Here is a 21,319-nt window from a genome sequence, read left to right on the forward strand (position 1 = left end):
CACGAATAAACTTAGTCTGAGGCTGTTGTTCACTGAAAGGATTTCAGGTACGATTTTGTTGCATAATGACTGACGTACGGTACAAGAAATCTGAGCAGTATTCACACCCAAAGGGTACAGTGACAGTGTGGATGACATGAGTCAGAATGCCTCATAAATAAAAAAATAAAAAAAAAGTAAATTATATACAGAATTTGTGACGGGTCTATGTAACTGCTTCAAAAAGTTACAAAAATACCGGCCAAACTCCTATTGCAGACATTTCAGCAGTAGGACTACTTACAATACTGAAGATCTCTCTTCACCAAGTATTTTAAGAGTGTACTGCTCTCTGTTACACATGTATCACATAGATACAACACCAAGAAGTCAACAAGACAAGGTCACAGAAAGTTGTTCATTCTGCAACTCATCCATAAAAGGAAATAATGGCTGATGGAGTATGTATGCATGTGAAGACCAAACAACAAAAAAGGTCTTAAATTCAATGAATTCAGTGAAAAAGACACTGCCTTTCTGTCAATGAATATCACTTACAGGTCTGGAGGGCTTTGGCACCAGAGTACACTTCAGAGAGTGTCTTGTCTGAGGACCAGTTTCGAAGGATGACATGATTCTCATAAAGTAATACAAATATAGTTGTATTGGCATAGTTTACTAGTACTGTACATACACTGAGACTATCACCTTCTATCTTCCAGAATGAATGCTCCCTACAACAGCTGCCATCATGAGTCGACCTCTGTTACACAGATGATAACTCTTTCTCAATGCTTCATAAAAAAATGGACCAGAAAGCAGTATAAAACTATTTGCACTGTACTCAAATAAATAAAATGTTTGCACACAATAGGAACATGTGTGGAAGCAAACTGCATTTTATCGTAGCTGTAGACGTATTCTGCAGTCTTGAAAACTATGTGAGTGCTGTGTGGAATCACAGTAACGTATACACAATTTCCATATTACTCTTATTAATAATGTTTCATTGTAAAATTCAACATGTCTCCTCTAACACAAATCAGAAAAGTTCTCAGAACAGAATAGAAAAAAGTACTTACATCACAGAAACTTTTTGTCCACCAAGCAAAATTTTCAATTTTGGGAAAAGGTGGAAGTCTGACAGAGCCATATCAGGTGAACATGGCAGGTGTGGCAACAATTCATACCTTAGTTCGTGTATATTTGCCATGGCGATGGCAAATGTGTGCAGGTGTGCATTGCCTTGATGGAAGATGACTTACTTCCTTGTTAAACCTGGCCTTTTTTCACGTATCTTTTGTTGCAATCTGTCCAGGAGGTTAGCATAGTATTCTCCAGGACTTGTTTGCCCAGTGGGGAGATAATCTACAAACAGAATCCCCTCCGCATCCCAGAACACTGATGCCTAGCCTTTCCCACTGAAGGAATTGTCTTTGCTTTTTTTGGTGGTGGAGAATCAGCACGTTTCCACTGCTTTGACTGTTGTTTTATATCTGGGGTACAGTAGTGCACCCATGTTTCATCAGTGGTCACAAAACGACCCAAAAGATTTTGTTCATTTCTCCTAAAATGGGCCAAACATTGTTTCGAACTCTCCATTCTCACATGTATTTGATACAGTGTCAAGAGTCGCGGCGCCCATCTTGCAGATAATTTTTTCATTTCTAATTCTTCAGTTAAAATGTGATATACCCTTTCAGATGACATCTGGCAAGCGTGAGCAATTTCAAAGACTTTCAATCAGCGATCCTCCATGACCATTTTGTCCATTTTGCAATGATTTCTGGAGTAGTGACACAGGTGGTGATGGCACATGTAACTTGAGGCAACCGTGTATCGCACCAGTATATTATGTGAAGGTATGGGTCATAGTTTATCAATTCTATCAGTCTTATACTTACATAACGAGAACAAATTGTGGCCAAGAACTCTTCAGATACATTAGTAAACTGTGTGCAGACTATAGTTCAGATGTTTCTTCCTAGGACTGATGCAGTCTTTATGACAGAAATGACCCTAATCAAACTGTTGATTCTATTTAGGTGTGAATTCATAACCGCACGGATAACTTTCAAAATGTCCCCTGTCCATCCAACAGCTTGACCTATAAATTACTGAAGGTTTTGTGTCAGTTTTAGAGAAGAAAATCTTGTGCCATATTCATCCATTAATCCATGATAATGGTACGAAATTAGAACAATGTGTGTGTTGAATGCATCCATTTTGTTGCTAATAACAGCTCTACTGTGGGGAAAAGCTGATCCAACACTGTATTAATTTTGCCTGTTATGGTGTTCCTACATTTTAATAACTGTTTATAATTTTTCAAGTGTCCAGACAGCACTTTTAGAGAGCTTGCACTCATTCCCCCTCTGCCCCACACACACAAATATGTGCAATCATAGACACATACATAGCTGCTGTTGTCTTCCAGCACAGCAGCTCAACAGTAATGCGTAACAATCTTGGCTGGAATGGTAGATGGAAACACGGAAGGGGCATAGGGTGAAAAGAAAATGGAGAAATGGAGCAGCAAAGGGAGTTTGGAAAAACTGTGAGGATGTGGAACAGGTAGCGACAAGTGGAGGTGATCGGCACCTATGCAAGGAGGACATGGTGAACTGCTAAAAATAAAGGGGGTCCAGAGTACGAGAAAGATGTCACTAAAGGATGATTCAGGTGAATTGCAGTAGTAAGTGGAGGGAAAAGGGATGAGGTTGACGACGGGACAGAAAGATGGAATGAGGTGACAACAAGCGATGAGGTGGAGGGCCAGGTTCAGTAGAGATTCAGGCAGGGAAAGGGGAGGGGGGGGGGCTATAATAATTTAAAAAATGTTGCACATTAAGTTCACACCTTCATTAATCAGAAAAATGATGTGATGGTAGTGGAGTCACAACAGACCATTCAGGTGATATGAGTTGTGAAGCAGCCATAAAAGTGAAACACATTATATTGTGCAGCATGCTCTGCAACTAGATGGGGTAGACGGCCTTCAGTGACAGTTTGGAAACATTGGTCATTCACCGTGTGGTTATACTGTTCAGGGCCACATCCAATTAAAAAACTCTGCAGCGGTTGCAGAAAAGAAGTTATGTAATGTGACTGCTGCCTCTGACAGGTTGAGAAATGACAGTGACAGGCCTGGAACAGGAAATGGTGGGTACCTGTGCTGTGAAAATCTTGCATTTGGTTCTTCCATAGGGATATGAAACATGGGGCAGGCTGGGGCACATAACACTGCTTATGCAGAGTGGGCAGTTTGTTATCACTGTGAGAGGGGTAGGAAGGACAGTCAGAAAAATATTCATTATTTCAGATCATGATGAGAGGTAGTCAAAGAATTGTGGACATAACATTCAACTGTTCCAGTTCTGGGTGTTGCAGAGTAAGAAATGTGGATGGCCACCAATAAGGAGTGTTGGGTGTAAGCAGAGATCAGGCAAAGAATATCTTTTTCTGGACAAGGCAGGGAGAGTAGTTTTAGTCTGCAAAGGCACAGAAAGACCTTTAACACAGTTGAAGTAGTACTGCTTGTTGCTACAAATGTGGTGTCTACAAATAACTACACTGTACGGGAGGGAGTTTTTGATAATTACATGATGCAGCTATCAAAATTTGGGTACTACTTGATTAGAACATGTATTCATATCGATTATCAGTGACACAGGTTGATTATTCATTGAGCTGATGAAGTAAGTGGGGAGAATATATTGACGTTCTGGAGGAATGAGGAAATTAGGCTACCCAAATCTTTTGCTGAATTTTAAATATGGATACCTCAAGACAGCTAATGAACAGGGAAATATGACATTGCCAATGGTTATTTTTTTTTTTTTTTTTTTTTTAAATTAGTAGTAACAGGTCAATGAATGGGAAGACGAGACACTGCCACCGGAATTTTTTGTGGGTAATACTTTCAAATGAATAGTAGTTAAAGGTGCAGATATAACATTAATAGTTACCAGGAAGGAGACTATGGGTTTGGATGTTCATGCAGAGGAAGATGTTAGAGGCAATGCCCAGGAGAGCACCAGGTTGTTTTTTCATGTTCACTTCATATAAATAGTCAGTTATTTTATAGCCACACTACGCATAAAAACTCTGTGAATTGTTACTGTCAGCACAAATGTAACTACATAAGCTGACAATGGTCTGACAGCGAAGTCCAGGAGTTGAATCCTGGAAGAGGGAACAAGACTCGACATGTGAGTCAAGCTAGGTCAGTGCAGAGAATCTGAACACCATATACAGATGAGCATGGAGAAAATACAAATATGACCAGTGTAAAAGACTGACACTAGTGTGCTAAAACAGTGCCCAGTGTGAAGCAAAGGCCAGCCAGAGACAGTTGATATAGACGTAAGAAATGCTGGGCCAGGCTTATTGGCACTGACAGACAAACACCTGAGGAAGTGGCTTTGCCCACCCCACCACACTTCATGTGCATCCCACCATGGCAACATTCTGTACTATTCCAATGCAATGTCTATACCAGCTTGTCTGCAACTACCTCATTGTCTGCTCACAGGGGTATGAAATCCCTCTCCCCCTGAAAATGCCATATACGACCAAAATGGGCCTGGCTTCTGCCACAAACATCAACACAAAGTCAGTGAGGGTGCGAGATTCCCCTGCAGTGGATTGACCACCAAAGGAGACACCACAGATGCAGCTAGCTCCACCAGAAGGATGGAAGACTGCAGAGGCTGGGGTGACGATTGACCCAACTGCATCAGTGGGGATGAGGACTCGCCACAGGCGAGTGAGGGGAGATCACCAGGTCAAATTCCATGGGCTCCACATTGGCTGTCATAGGAAATATACCTGCCAGCGTCCCAGTCTGTAGTCATAGGAAGGGTGACAGAAGCTGCACAGAGCGTGGCCACATGGATGCTTGCTGCCACAATTGGCAGCCCCCCACCAGACCAACACTGCGACCGACCCTATCATCTAGGCTGGCTTAAGAGAACGGTGGCAGCACCAGGGGTCCCACAGGTCCAACTGATTGGAATGATAGGTCAGCTGTTCCCGGTCAATGTCCAGCACAAACAAATCAGTCCCACCACGACACCCGGCAGCACCACAACACCTAGCAGCTACCCTTGCTGCCAGATGAAACACTGGGCTCAAATGTCAGCCCTGTGAGGAAACAATGGTCAGGGGCACGTGATCAAGAGGGCAACCAATCCAAATGGCCCTGCAACTGGCGCTCAAGAAAACGCTCTTCCAGACCGTACCCATTAACCAATGTTGTCCAGTAAACAGCAAGAAAATTAGACAGTGCACTATCACAGGATGAGGCAGACATTGACTTTTTCATTTGAGTCTTTAACTTTGCAAGAATTGCTCCATTTTCTGAGTTAGAAGCCGTGTGAAAAGGAGTGGTAGTCAGATTCTGGATACCACTGTGGATGTAAAAATTTGCAAACTCCTGCAACACAAATTGCTGACTGCTATTGGAGACAAGAGTCCAAGGAGAGCCTGCAATAGCAGGAATGACCAACAGCATACAAATAGCAGATGTCAACATTATGGAGGATAGTTATGTGCCACCCATAAAGGACCCACAAAGTCGACATGCTTTCTGTCCCAAGGGTGCTCAGGAACAGGCCAAGGCGAAAACTGACACGCCAGCATAGCCTGATTCTATGCACAACTTGTCAAGCCTGCATAAGGTATTCAGTACCACTATCAATGACCAGGCAGAACAAGTGATGCTGCATCAAAGCCTCCATGTGAGACACGCCTCAGTGTGACGCATGCATCAACTGGAGTAAATGAGGACACAATGCCAGAGGAACGACCGCTCAATGGCTTTGTTCCTCCGAGACAAGCATGAAGATCATCTTCGACAAAGTTGAGCCCATCCTGCAGCAGAAAAGACATAAGCCACATCGCAGCAAGGAGTGTGCTTGGGCCATCCTGTCTCGACTGCTGAGAAGGATTTTCAGAATAAGGTGTCGGCACCCATAGTGTACGTGACCTCCCACATTGTCAAAGGAAAATCCAGCAATGTTCAGTGCAGGGCCCTGCCCAAAGCAAAAACTAGAGCCTCTTTTTGATCGAACTCCGGATCAGGACAAGACAGCAACTGTGATAGCCAATCTGCATTTGCATCCTGGGTAGTGGACCAGTACTGAATGTCATAACTATAAATATTGAGAAAGAGGGCCCATCTCTGCAACCAGTGAACGGCCCATTCCAACAGTTTAGAGCAAGGGCTGAACAAGGAAACCAGGGATCTGTGGTCAGTGATGGCTAATAATTCTCCATACAAGCATATGCAAAACTTTTTAATGCCAAAAATGATAGACAGCACCTTCTTTTCCACATGCAAATAGTTCTGTTGTGATGCAGAAAGCTTCTTCGATGCACAAGCAATGGGTTGCTCGATGCCATCTGGGTTCCGATGGAACAGAACTGCACCAGTACCATACTGAGATGCATCAGCAGCCAGGATTACAATTTACCTGGCATTAAGGAAGCTAAACAGCAGGCAGAGTACAAACACTGCCTGAGGAACTGAAAAGTCAGTTGACAGTCCATGGACCACACAAACCGGATGTCCTTTTGGAGCAGCCGGTTAAGAGGATGGCAAATGTGTGGAGCTTGTGGAATGAACTTAACATAATAAGAAATCTTGTCCAAAAAGGACTGGAACTCCTTCAGCGTCTCAGGCACTAGAAGGTTGACAATGGCTTTGATGTGCTCATTTATGCTAAGCACAAAAAAAAAAAAATGCACCTTTAGGGGGGGAAACTGCATGATTTCCAGTTTGCAACTAAGGTCATTCTCCAGAAGCTGTTGGAAGAAAACATGCAGATGTCATAATTGCTCCTCTCATGTAGAACATGTTGACCAGATGTCTTCAAGGAAATTTATGCAACAGGTAATATCTTGAATCAACTGCTCCATACATAACTGATAAACTCCTGGTGCACACGAAATTCCACCGGGCAAGCAATTAAATCTGTAAAGCCCCAAGAAATTGCAAAAAGCTGCATTTAAGGGCAACTTCAGGCAGGTAACGCACAAGTTGATGCACAAAAAATACTGGCCTATGGACAGCTTTACCAACAACTCCTCCAGCTGTGGAAATTGATATGAATCCATGACACCTTCCATGTTTATTGACTATTTACAATCATCACAAAGGTGCACGGTGCCCACCTGATTTCTGAATCACCGCCAAACTGACTTGAAGAAATAGGAGAAACAATGTCAAGGACTTGACAACACTGCATCTCAGCCCCGACTTTGTCATACATGGCAACGGAAATGGGGCAAAGGTGACAAAATTTAAGTACCTTCAACAGCTTAAGGGAGATGTGCGTCAAAATTTTCTGCCCATCCAAGGTATTCGCAAACAATTCATTGCATGACCACAATAAGCAATCCCAAAGGGGACTGACTGAGACTCTAAATGTACTTAATCAACTATTGGAAAGACAGATTTAGAATAAGAGCCTTACCCAAAATTATATGGATGCCAACAGTGAATTCACCACAAACAGCATAAACTTCCATTCAACAGTCTCATAATGCACTGTTTACTATATGACACAACTTGATGTAGTGGCCATTGTAACACAGGACAGCCCAAGAGCCTAAACATATCTAAGTTAATTAGACTGACTGTCACTCCCGTGTCAACCTGAAACTCAATCGGTCATCCATCCACAACCAATGTGAGCAGTATACACTGTGGTGCTGCTTGCGGGCCCTCAGAAATAGCCTGGGAGTTCAGGGAACAAACTGGAGCATCTGATAGCTTATTTGGGACACTCCAACTGACACTTGTGCAAGAGGCCCAGCAGGTCGGTGATCCACACCACATGTGACTATCCTGGGCACTTGTTGTGCTAATTAATCTGTAACTGTGCCACCATCCAATGGGTTTGATGACTAAAATACTGCTCGTGCAATTGACAAAGATCCTCAAACTATGTTTCTCAGGGTTGGTAGAGGGCTTCAAATTCTGCACAATTTCATACAATCCCACACTGCTGGACAATAACAAGCCAGTCTTATCAACTGGATCGATGACAAGGTTCAACTGATGGTGCAGCAAGAACTAGCGCAGGTAATTCTCCCTCCTTTTTGTAGACTTACCGAAGCTGATGAATGGCATTGCGGGTGGGTGGGAATAAAGCTTCTGTGCCAGGGCCTGGACTGCTATCAGCAAGGTGTGACAGGAGCAATTCTGCATTCTGTTTGAGTAGTTCCTTCGTCTGCTCCTGCTGCAGCTTTTGTTGCTGCTCCTGGGGGCACAACTGCTTCTGCCAGTATTGCAAAAATGCTGCCTCCATAATGGCCACAGTTTAACACAACTGGGAAGGGGAGGGGAGGGGAGGGGAGGGGTAAAAACTCCTATGTTGTCACTTTCATTTCTGCACACAGTGTGACATTGCCATAAACTGTCACTGTTGGCCAAATGTAATGCATCAACACTGGCTGAAAAGCAAAGTCTGAGAGTTATTTCTCAGAACAGGGAACAAAATGTGATACACAATAAATCTACAGGGGAGCAGAGCATTCAAACATCACATACAGACAACTGTGGAGGTATACACAAACGTGAACAGCATGAACAACTGACTCTAGAACACACAAATGGGAGCACAGTGTGAGGCGAAGGCCAGTCGTGAAGAAGTTGAAATCAACGCAAGAGCTGGCAGGCCAGGCCTATCACTGCTGACAGGTCAACACCAGAGTCAGTGAATCTGCCTGTGCCATGCTTCACATGCACACTTCATGACAGCATTCTACACTGTTCTGCTGTGATATCCGTGCTAGCTCATCTGCATCCATCACGATATCTGCTGCAAGGGGGGGATACTAAAAATTAGAATACAAGAATCCACAGAAGAGAATTTCCAATACTCAAAACCAAATAGTGTGCATGTCATATCATTACACTTGTCTTCACTGGCCCTCTTTCCAGAGCAAATGCAAGAGCCCATTTACTGAGGGTCTAAGATCAAAAAGTAGATAGTTGTAGCTGAAGAGTGTGGGCGGGCGAGAACTCAGCTAATGAATTTAAATGTAAAGCAACGATATCCATTCATTGAAAACTTAAATAAAGAAATAACTTTCCTCATTGCAGAAACAAGTAATAAAAAGTTTGAGTAAACCACTACATTAGATCTGGACACATGCAAATGAACTGATTTGAGTGTAAAAATTCACTCCATATTTTCCAAAGGAGTGGCTTATGACGTCAGAGCTGAGCTACGTATTGTACACACGCACACACACCCACACGCCCATACGCATGTGCATACACACACACACACACACACACACACACACACACACACACACACATATATATGACCACAGCCTATGACTGCCGAGGGGTGTGTGTTTGTGCATGTGTGTAGGTGGGTGGGCACATGCAAACGTATCCATGCTTTCTGAATAGACAATATAAGCATTGTTGTTGTGGTCTTCAGTCCTGAGACTAGTTTGATGCAACTCTTTATGCTACTCTATCCTGTGCAAGCTTCTTCATCTCCCAGTACCTACTGCAGACTACATCCTTCTGAATCTGCTTAGTGTATTCATCTCTTGGTCTCCCTGTACGATTTTTACCCTCCACGCTGCCCTCCAATACTAAACTGGTGATCCCTCGATGTCTCAGAACATGTCCTACCAAACGATCCCTTCTTCTAGTCAAGTTATGCCAAAAGCTCCTCTTCTCCCCAATCCTATTCAGTACCTCTCATTACTTATGTGATCTACCCATCTAATCTTCAGCATTCTTCTGTAGCACCACATTTCGAAAGCTTCTATTCTCTTCTTGTCTAAGCTATTTATTGTCCACGTTTCACTTCCATACATGGCTACACTCCATACAAATACTTTCAGAAACAACTTCCTGACACTTAAATCTATACTCGATGTTAACAAATTTTTCTTCTTCAGAAACGCTTTCCTTGCCATTGCCAGTCTACATTTTATATCCTCTCTACTTCGACCATCATCAGTTATTTTGCTCTCCAAATAACAAAACTCCTTTACTATTTTAAGTGTCTCATTTCCTAATCTGATTCCCTCAGCATCACATAAGCATAGTGAACAAATATGTTTCAGTTTATAACTGCAGAGTTTTATCTCTTAATAAAAAGTGTGACACCAAACACAATAACAGAATATGGTGGCATGGTCACAAGCATATGAATACAAGCAAGTGTGACTACTATATTGTTTGTGTAGCTGTTATTAAAGTACTAACAAGGGGAGGCCACAACGTTTGGAATGCGGATTTACTTCAAACTTCTTACACTTGTAGTGCTGCATGAGGACAACAAAATGTGTAAGCAGTAGCGCGTACTTCTCAAGCGTTACTGAGAAAATCACAAGATAATTTCGGTCGTCAAATATATATCTGTGCGTGGCCATTTTTACAATGAAGCGGCGGCAGCCCAGTGGTGCCGGCATGGTAGCTCAGTGTGTTCGGTCAGAGCGTTAGTACCCTTTTTAATAAAAAAAATCAGCGAACGGATCAGCGAACAAACTGAAGGGGTGTCATCAGACGTCCGCCCTGAACAAATTCAACGAACAATATAGAACAAAATGAAATTTTTAAAAAAGTTGTTGGCGTTCAAGCCCCGTAATTGCTGGATCGAGTTCTGTTCATCAGGTTTTTTTTATTTTCAACACAGTCATTTTCTTTACTATTTATATTACAATTGATATAATGGGAAAATACGTGTAATTGGATGAACTTTTACTAAATTTACAATGTTATTTGGCAGTATACTAATATTTATTATCACAAACACATAAAGCGATACTGAAAATGTAAGCTCGTCCGTATCTTCAAAATTGTTCGTATTTAATCGAAAGAGAATGAGAAATTGCTTCTCGGAAGACGTTATTAAAATACACTCGATACTGCCTAACCAATTATCAGTGCAGATTTTTAAGGAAATACCGCATTATGCATGGTTTGCTTCCAAATTATCGTCTGAAAGAGAGGTTTTTGAAAATGTTAACGATGTTTGTTTTTCCACGGAAAACCTCAAAAGACCTTGCGTATGCGGAAACACAGCATTTATTCAATGCAGCTGGTACCGTTTAACTTTATGTTTTCCAAGTTTATTCCAAAAAATGCCATCCTGCAACTTCTACTCGTAATGTCGAAAGCGACGATTAATTGTACATCTTTCGAAAGCCGTCTGTGCCGGTCAAAACTTGGAGGTAACAAGTCGTTTTGGGCTCCTTCCAGGTATAAGGGATTTCTCAAATTATGAAGCATACTTTTTCAGTATCACTTTATGCGTTCAGCCGTTTACTAGTCGATAGTTATGAATATTATATTATTTGAGATAATAAAAATTAGTATACCACGAAATAACATTGTAAATTTAATAAAAGTTCATTCGACTACACATATTTTTACCATTATATCAATTGTAATATAAATAGTAAAGAAAATGACTGTGTTGGGGGGGGGGGGGGGGGGGGGGGCGCGCGGAACAGATGAACGGGACTCGATACAGTGATTATGGGGCTTGGACCCAACCTCTCGGCTGCCACCACTTCATGGTAAAAATGGTCACGCACAAGTATATATTTGACAACCGAAATTATCTTGTGATTTTCTCAATAATGCTTGAGAAGTACATGCTACTGCTTACACATTTTGTTGTCCTCACGCAGTACTACGAGTGTACGAAGTTTGAAGTAAATCCACGTTCCAAACGTCATGACCTCCCCTTGTAAGCAAGTCAGAGAATGGTACACAGTGGGAGAGGGAGATGAGTGTTAACATAACATTGTTTTTTAAGGGAACATTATATATCATAGAGATACAAGGCAGTCTTTGTTTTTCAAAGGGATTCACTTCTGTCAGCTTAATACCATTTCTAAAACAATGTAAAAAAATACACATTTTCAAATCTAAATAACTAAAATTTGACTAAGCATTGGGATTTCTAAAGAGTCTAAATATGAAGAGTCCTCAAGGTTCTAAACAGAGACAATTATAACAAGAGCAAGTAATAAAAAATATGTCACAAGCTTTTTGTATGCAGTTGGGACATAAATTATTGCTTCTTATAAAGTTTTGTCTGAAAATTCACCATCTACTGTTACGGTAAGTTGTTGTCTAATTTCTGAGTGTAAAATCATGAATATTTATGCATGACTTATATTCCAAAACCATGCTATAACAACCCAATATGAAATTTAAGGTACAAGCATTCCAGAAGATAAAGTCAACACAACATCACCAAGTTACAGGTAAGACTTATGCAGCTTAAAGTGAAATGGATCATAAATGGAACTGCACAAATGTTTAGCACAAATATGCACTATATTGCTAGGCGGAAACTGAAAAACTGCAATGATTGTTGTAAAACTGGTGACAGGTGTTGGTATGCCAAGCAACAATAATTCAGAATACATATTCCTGTAAGAGCAGATATGTAAAATAAATTGTTTCCATTTCTAAATAGATGCCCTCAGAGAGGTTGATCACTTTGTCTACCCTATATTTCCATTGTGTCACTGACCAGGCAATTTCAGAAGAATGAGGATCGAACTAGGATCATAATCTCAAATTCATTGAGTAGACACTGGAAATACACTGCGTCATTGACCAGGCAATTTCCGAAGAATGAGGATGGAGCAAGGATCATAGCCTCAAATTCATTGAGCAGACACTGGAAATACAATGTTCAGTCACCACAAATTTATTTGGCTGAAAATGTTGGATGTAGCACTGATGTTCAAATTGTAGTTCTTATAACATGCATATGAATGTATCTTATACGGCATTTACTGCCTCACATAATATTTTATAGATTCCTGCCTTAATGTAACAGGTCATTTTTCATATTTTCATAATTCCCAGAAGAGCTGTCATCTTGGTACATCATCTTCATAACTACATGCAGAAAAAAGGCTCAAAACTTGGTAACATCTCTATCTTCCCGCTTTTCCGATGGCTGTACTCATGCACTCATTTGCTGAGCTTACTCTATTTGATGTGTTGAATATTCACTTTCCTTGAATACCTACTGCAAGTACATCAATTCATGCTGGAACCTGTCAGCATGAAGCACAAAACTGAAGAGCCAAAACATTACGACCACTGCCCACCAGGAAGTTGTATGCTGCCTGGTGGCACTGAGAGAACGTTACGAGGTAACATAAGTATAAGAGCGGAGTAGAGACAAATAGGGAATCATTCTGTAGTGACAATAAGTGGTACAAATGTGGAAATTTGCCAACTTAAGTGACTTTGACACAAGCCAGATTGTTGTGGACCCAGTGCCTGGGAGTGAGCATCTCAGAAACCGCGAAGCTGCTCAGCTATTCGTGTGCTACTATCATGAGCATCTATGGAAAGCGGTCGATGAACGCTGAAGCTAGGGGTATGCAACAAGAAGTTGGACGTCTGCTGACACAGGTATAAGTGTTTTGGAGTACATTGGTTGGTACACAGTGTTGAACATGGTGTTCTACAGCAGAGGATCTCTACATGTTCCCATGCTAGCCCAATAACATCATCAATTGTGATTACAGTGGGCACAGGATCACCGAGACTGGATCACGGATCAATGGAATCATGTTGCCTGGTCAGATGAATCCCATTTATTGTTCAACCAGATCAATGGTTGTGTCCACATACGTCGCCATCCAGGCAAACGGCAGCTCGAAACATGCAACGCGCCACGGACACAGGCTGGTGAGAGCAGTATTACGTTATGGGGGACACGACATCTTCCAGCAGGATAACTGTTCAGGTCACAGGGCCAGAATCATGTGGCAATGGTTTGAGGTGCATAAAAATGGAATCACGCTGATGTCTTGCCCAGCAGATTTGGCTTATCTGAATCCGATGAAACCCAACTGGGATGTTATTGGGCTCCAGCTCCACTAACATTCATAAGTTACAGGAAGTGTGTGACCTGTGCGTAGGCATCTAGTGCCACAAACCTATGGAAACCCATCAAGTACTTGTCGAAGCCATGGCATGCGGAATCACTGTTAAACTGCATTCCAGAGGTGGACCAACACACTTTTAAGTAGTTGGCCATAATGTTTTGGCTCATCAGTGTATAGGGGCCCTACGAACCAATTGATCCTTAAGACATGCATAGGCAGCAGAAGTTGTTGGAAGCTGGAAGGCCTGCAACTATAAACCTGTGTGGGTGAGCTTCCAGTAAACAAATGCCACTTAGACCCACCCTCCTTTCATTAAAACAGGTGTGTCTAAAAATAAACTACTGCTGGGACATGCTGGTGTGATATTAAGGAGGAATTTATCATATCAGAATATTGTGATAAATATACCTTCATTCCTTCTAGTATGTCAGCACACTCCTTCTTAAGCTGAGGGCTGCTAGCAATATCCATAGCAATAGCAACACCTCTGCGTACATCACCACAGCGAATCGAAGTCCGAGCGACACCAGCTCTGCACACGGCAACATGTTGCTCACTGCCGCTTTTGGCATCCTTAAGACTGTCTGTAGCCTCAGCCAGCCCTTGTTCATAATGGATTAATGCTTCAGCATAATTCCCTCTACAACATAGAAATGCACATTTATTAAAGTAAAATTAATAATAAATTTTATAACCAGTCGTAGTTGTAGCAGCATGTAATACAGCTGCTGCATTTTTTCCTTGTACCTATGGATCTGACATTCAAGTTACATAACAAATTTAACAACAATTTTAAAAGTTGTACAGAACTCCAAATTTAGAAAAAAGTAACCTATGGGAAGCTATGAGATAAAAATTGAATGACAAAAAGTCTTTCAAATGTCACTCTGCACATTGCACAGGTGATGCCAGGAAGGTCCTTCATTATTGTCACTAAGGATTGCTGCAATGTGCTTCTATGACATGTTGTTGAGTGTTTTCACTGGAAATTGTAAGCAATCAAGGCAGCACATTGAGGTTGCTCAATTTTTGTCCATTTATAATCTGCAGGATATCAAGTCAGTTCCAGTTGATGGAAAATACCTTTATAATTATGCTACATGAAGAGCATGTATAAAATTAATACATATATAAGAATTCACAAAGGAACAGAGATGTAGAACTTGCAGATGTTATGAATGACACAGGCCAACACATGGCACAGGGATGCAGAACCGTGCAGATGTTATGGCTGGCATACGCCAGCTCTTAGCACACTCCTGAAGGTGATGTAATGCTACTGTAATGTTTCAAGAATGAGCATCAGAGAAGCATTAGTTAGGAAGCAGCAATAAACAACTGAGGAAAAGAATGTATAAATTAAAAGTGATTCAGGGTTTGAAAGACACGGTGTGAGAAGCTTTGGCAGCTGTAAAATCTAGACCAATAACATAATTTATAACTGTAAAATGCTTTTTCATTAACGAGTCATCATTTTGTATCTAGTTTAAATACACTACTCACTGTCTCAGAATGTAGAAAAACTCTGACAGGTAGTAGACTGAACCTTGCAGAGCTGATGGACAAGGATTTTAATACCTCCTGATCAATTTGCTGGAGGTTGAATTAGGCAGCTCATGGACGTGAGAAAAATCTAAGAAATCATTATTGGACCTTGTCTTTGATTGGAAGTGACGTTCGGAAAACTTCTAGTACCATGCTCACAATGATAATGTCGGATTTCAGGTGTTAAACAGGGAAGTTATTAGTATTCTTACTGAAGTACTCAAATACAAATAAAATCTTTAAAATTTTGTAACTTATATCATAACATCTTTAATAAATTCCACTCATTAACATGCAGATAAACCTTCTATAGAATGTAAAAACATATAACACTTTTATCTCATTGCCACCTAACATACAGGAAGAGTAACTGGTAAAAACAGTTGCTGCTCTCTTGACACAATATGGTGCACAGAAATTTGTATACCACAAGCACCACACATTCATAAGCCAGGATACTGATACTTCTTTCTCCTGTCTCAGAAGATGTATTAATTAGACCTAAATTGTCAGTAGATGCTTCTGTTCAGGGTATGTTAAATAGACTGAAAGGCACTTAGGGAATCAAAGCAGACAAAGAATTTCATGGCTCAAATAAATTTCACCTTATCCAGCAACCTAACTGTCATATAGACTTCCACAACAATCCCTGACCTCCACATCAACCCCTTGCCTCATGGCTCATATCCCTGCAATAGATCTAGATGCAAGATCTGTTCCACACATCCTCCCACTAACACCCACTTCAGCAGTCCTATCCCAGGCATCTTGTATCCCATCCAAGACAGGGTCACCAGTGAAAGCAGCTGCATGATCTACAAACTCAGCTGCAACCACTGTGCCACATTCTATGTGGACTTGAATACTAACATGCCGTCTGTCCACATGAATCACCACCACCAAACTGTGGCAAGAACATCTTTAGCACCCAGTTGCTGAGTATACCACCTCACACTATGTGCTCACTTTAATGACTGCTTCACAACCTGTACCATTTGGATTCCTCCTGCCAACAACAGCTTTCTGAACTGTTCAGGTGGGAACACTCCCTTCAAGATATCATTTGTTCCCATACCCCCTGACCTCAACATTCTCCAATCTCTGTCTTCAACCTGGCTATCACCTTCCCTGTTCCCACTCCAGTACTAAATACACCTTCTACACCAACAATGCACATACAAGTCCTTTCTCCTTCTGTACTCCTCTTCCCCCCACCTTCCCCAACCCCTTTCCCCACAGCACATATTCTGCAAGCTGCATCTAGCAGCCCTACCCTGTCCTCACAATGTCCTTGCACACTGCCATAGGTACTATCATTTTCCCTCACCCCTACCCTGATATCCCTCCCCATATCCATCGCACATCTGATCCACACCCTCACTGTCTTGTAGGGAAGCAGCATACTCACGCCTTATAAAATTCACATCAGTCTTTCCATTGTGTGCCAGCCTAGCCCGCTGTAACTAGTTCTGACGTCATAAATATTGCACAATACTTTAAAATGAAGTAAATAACCTGAAACGCTTCTAGCATGTCAGGAGTAATGCAAAATCAATATGTGTTGGATATCAGTTCAATAACTTTAACCATTTTCGAAATTTGGATGTTTTTCTGTAAAAATCATTGGCGCAACAGAAAAGAGCTAGAAACTTAAAAATTTATATTTAGATTCCTTTTGCATAATAATTTAGTACAAACAGTATTCTGGATCTCACAAATTAAAATTTTAGTTGAAATTCATGATTTTCTGGTTTTTGTCTTAGAAATTAAGGAAGCAATATAGATTAAATAGGCGAATAAATAAAGCTAGGATGTTTAAATTTAAGTAGAAGGGAGATCCACTATAATCATAAAAATGTGAGAAGTTTCAACAGAATAACTATAAAACTATAGCTATAGCGTATCTCCAAAGAGCAAGTTCAGAGCTCGTCTACTGCGTGTAGTGTAATTAAATTAATTCTCTCGCCGAAAATATTTGACTTAGCCACATCAGACTTTTATTATGATTACTTACTTGTGTGCTGATTGCACAATTAAATTGAAAGCTTCATCGGCCATCAGCAACGGAAGCAATGATTTATTCGATAACTTAAAGTGGTGCATTACTAGCCCAGCGGCTAGTCGGGAGAGCAGATTTGATCAGGCGTTCCCTTAGCCGTCCGCACCGCGGTTTTATATGTAAGAATGCTGCGTGAGAAAGAAGAGGCCCCAGTTTTCTCCAGACGCTGAGTATCGCACCACCTGTGCCAGGAGTCGCGTCGCGTCGGTATTGTTGATATAAACAGCCTCGGATGCAGTAATAAGTTACTCGGGATACGTGTAACCATGAAATCGTTTTCGAGTGAAGTGTTAATTTTGGGATGACGTTAATGATCTATCTTTAGTTTGCGTATGTCATATTTTCACGTGCCACCACAGGACAGACATGCTACCATTATTAGCGTGGCATTTGATGAACATTATCATCAAATTATGGCGAGCATTCACTTAAACATTAAATTTGAACAGTTATAGTTGCATCAGTGCATTAGACTCTGAACTTCTCTGGTAGTTGGATTGTGTGGATTCTTTTTGGTCTGTGACTTTCAGAATATAGTGAACATTTTAGAGAGAATGCTTTTTGATTATGAATCCCAGACAATCTCCTAATTCCTCAGAGCTATAAGCTGTAGCTACAAATGTATTTCTCAGATGAAGTGGGCACTAGGAATTCTAATTACAGGCTTCACGTTTTGCTAATCACTTTCTGGTTGCCAATATTGTAGTTAGAGAGCCAGTGTTGAGAACGGCAAACAACAGCATTAAATAAATAATAGGAACATTAACAATTATTCCACCTGCTGCCCCACAGTCTATCCCAGCTAGACAGCTGTTACTTCAAACACAGTTGCAGTCAGGCCTTAGCACCTGGAGACAACAGTGGCTGTGTGTGTGTGTGTGTGTGTGTGTGTGTGTGTTTGCGTTTTTCTACTTCTGAAGAAGGATGTAGTATTTTGTTGTCCGAGTATACAAACACAGAGAAAAGTTCTCGACTACCTCCAGGAACTCCTGTCCAGAACAGATGAAGTGTGCCACAAGTAAACCTATGAAATTTTATTTGAACACTTGGGGTTTATAACTCATTTTTTCTGTTCTGCTGGAAGCCTACTGAAAGTGAAATCTGCTTTCTTTTAGACACCTTTATGTATGAAGACGATTCCTTTGACTAGATATTATGTCAACAAAAAGTGCTATACTAGATATGGTCACCAGTGGGAGTTGTGTCTCTGAGCCTTAGAAGTGATAATTTGCTTTCAGAAGGAGAGCAAATTATTTTACATAGTCTGTATAGAACTGTACAGCTGGAGGATAATGTTACGAGAACAGTATGGATGACAGTATGTTAGATAAGATTTGAAGAGAAATGCGTATGTTGCATGGGCAAGAGTGGATGCCAGGAAGCAGGCTAGGGGCAGAGGTTTGGATGCAGAAGCAGTGCAAGGATGGGCAAGGATATTTTTTAGGTTTGGATTGGCTGTGGAATACTCTTCATAAGGTGTAGAAATCACTTTGAGGAGGATATTTGGCATGATAAGGGGTAGCCAAATCATGACAGAAAACTAGCATTAGAGGACATGGCACACAACGCCAGTTTGTAGACTGGGTTGCTATGTTGGGGGATATTACAAGAGCCACTGTTTCTTACAAATCCATCAGAGATGAGATTGTTGACATTCAGATCAGACAATCACTGAGCAAAAGTGGATAAGTGAAATTAATTCAAGAGAAGATGTTGTGGTTGTTTAGGAATGAGGACAGGGTGCCTTGGTTCTGGAGCCACATCACATGCATACTCTAGAGAAGAGAAGAGGTTTTAAATCTAAGTTATAAAATTCAACTTCTTCTTCACGTAACTGGCTCTTATTCATCACTTCCACTATAAAGTGAATGGGGTATTTCTTTTGGCACTGTTTGTGTTCCCCATAGTATTTTTTACCATTAGTGTACTACTTTAAATTCTTCACCTAATTGCATGTCAGTGTGGTACCTACGTAAATTCAAGCTGCTGGGCATATTCTTTTGCAATGAACGGTGTCTGGTGTGGTGCGAGCTTACTGGCCAACTGCAGGGCACGATCCCATTGCAAAAGATCCCGGTGCATGTGCAAAGCTGTCACAGGTTCACTTGATGATAAATACCATTCCTGTTAACCAAAAAAAGAAAAATAATAGTGGTATTCAAATTACCAATAAAATAAATTGCATTCAAACTGTGTCAAGACATAGTGTAAATAGAACATGCATTATAAATTACACAACTGTAGAGACATAATCACTGCTGACTGCGTTTGCATTTGTACATAAAACAAAACATGAAACGCCCCATAGACAATTTTTGGAGATGTCCTGAATTTCATGAGTAAATTAACAAATTCATATGTACTTTCAGCTATAAAAATAATTTGGTTTGCTAATTTACTCACAACTGAGCATAATTCTTATCTACTTCATAAATAACAAAATTAAACGACAAGATATACATAAAAGGAGAAAGTAACTGAACAAATAAAGGTCCTGCTACAGCTGTAAACTAAATATTATGTCAGTATATTACAAAACCAGGATATATTACCACCAATCCTTTGCATACTAGTAAAAACTTTTTTATAATTATTATTTTCTAAAGATAGGCACAATGAAGTACATCTCAAATTAATTTTAAGTAAAAGTATTTTCAGAAAATACGATTTATAGTATTCTGGTTTATTAATCACACGGAGTGCAACAGCACATGTCTGATACATCCATTTATAACCTGATTAAAATTACTTGATCATTGTTAGAGGTATCTTCCTTCGATCAGAGTGCTCAATGCCATACTGGAACTGTTCACCATTGCTAAACTGCCACAACAAATGGTCAATTAATTTCAAATTCCTTGTTGCACTTTTTTCCTTGCTGCACTTGGATCTCAAATCTTGGGTCCGGTCCTTTTATATTGCATTTCATCATGCATGGTACACACACACACACACACACACACACACACACACACAAAACGGTGGTAACAAAATACACACATCTTGTACACACCACTTACCAAAGACTACTGGATTCTTTTGCACAAAATGTGATTTGACTTCACACATTCAATTATCATCACAAAGATTGGCCTACATTAGGTAAACTTCATATGACATGGCGCAAAACCAAACTTTTTGAAAACAGAAAATGATCATTGCAACTCATTCTATAAATATAACAATATAATCTGAAGGTTTTCCGTAGTGCAGTAGTATCATCACACTTTAAGGATACAAAAGGATGTGGGTTTGAATATCGCCAATTCCTAATAATTTTCTTTCATTTTTATATCTTTACCAAAATGACTCTGATTATTATTATTCTCTATTAATTGGTTTCAATCATTTTTTTTTAATTTTTAATCTTTTTCTGCATCATTTTCATATCACATTGACTATATTTTTTTTAATCTGCCTGTGTCGGCTATAACCTATAAATGAGTTCCAACCATGACTGCCCATCGGGCGGTAGTGCATCAGCTGAAGTAGCAAAAACGGAAGTTACATTTTACTTTTAGCACTGAAACTGATTTTTTTTCTGTCTTGAGTTTGCTCATACAGATCAGCTTTAATCACCGTGAGCAAAGCGAACATGGTTAATAATTCTGCTGCAGGTTGCTGACTGTCGTTTTCTTGAATACATTCCACATCAAGAAGTTGTTGTTAGATTAGGGCATGAGTGTAATAACAGGACTCCAAAATGTGTTGTCTGTCATAGTTCAGTCACTGGTCATTTAAAATCAGCTGTGGACAGAGCATCTCACATTCTTGCCAACCTAATGGCAGCAGCTTCCTACACTGTTCTGTGTTACATAAACAGCACTTCGG

At 40.6% G+C, this 21,319-nt stretch overlaps 1 protein-coding gene across 2 annotated transcripts in view; it reads right to left on the minus strand.

Annotated features, from left to right (window-relative positions):
* The window catches only part of LOC126176861 (WD repeat-containing protein 19), a 355,977-nt gene that overhangs the window by 77,568 nt on the left and 257,090 nt on the right, over nucleotides 1-21,319 (minus strand). For both annotated transcript variants that reach the window (XM_049924048.1, XM_049924049.1), the window contains exons 15-16: nucleotides 19,461-19,612; nucleotides 14,293-14,524 (exon numbers count right to left, since the gene is read on the minus strand). In XM_049924048.1, the coding sequence (XP_049780005.1) occupies nucleotides 14,293-14,524; nucleotides 19,461-19,612 (384 nt within the window). The remainder of the gene's footprint in view (nucleotides 1-14,292; nucleotides 14,525-19,460; nucleotides 19,613-21,319) is intronic.

The sequence above is a fragment of the Schistocerca cancellata genome, chromosome 3, assembly GCF_023864275.1.
Source record: "Schistocerca cancellata isolate TAMUIC-IGC-003103 chromosome 3, iqSchCanc2.1, whole genome shotgun sequence".
Lineage (NCBI taxonomy): Eukaryota > Metazoa > Arthropoda > Insecta > Orthoptera > Acrididae > Schistocerca > Schistocerca cancellata.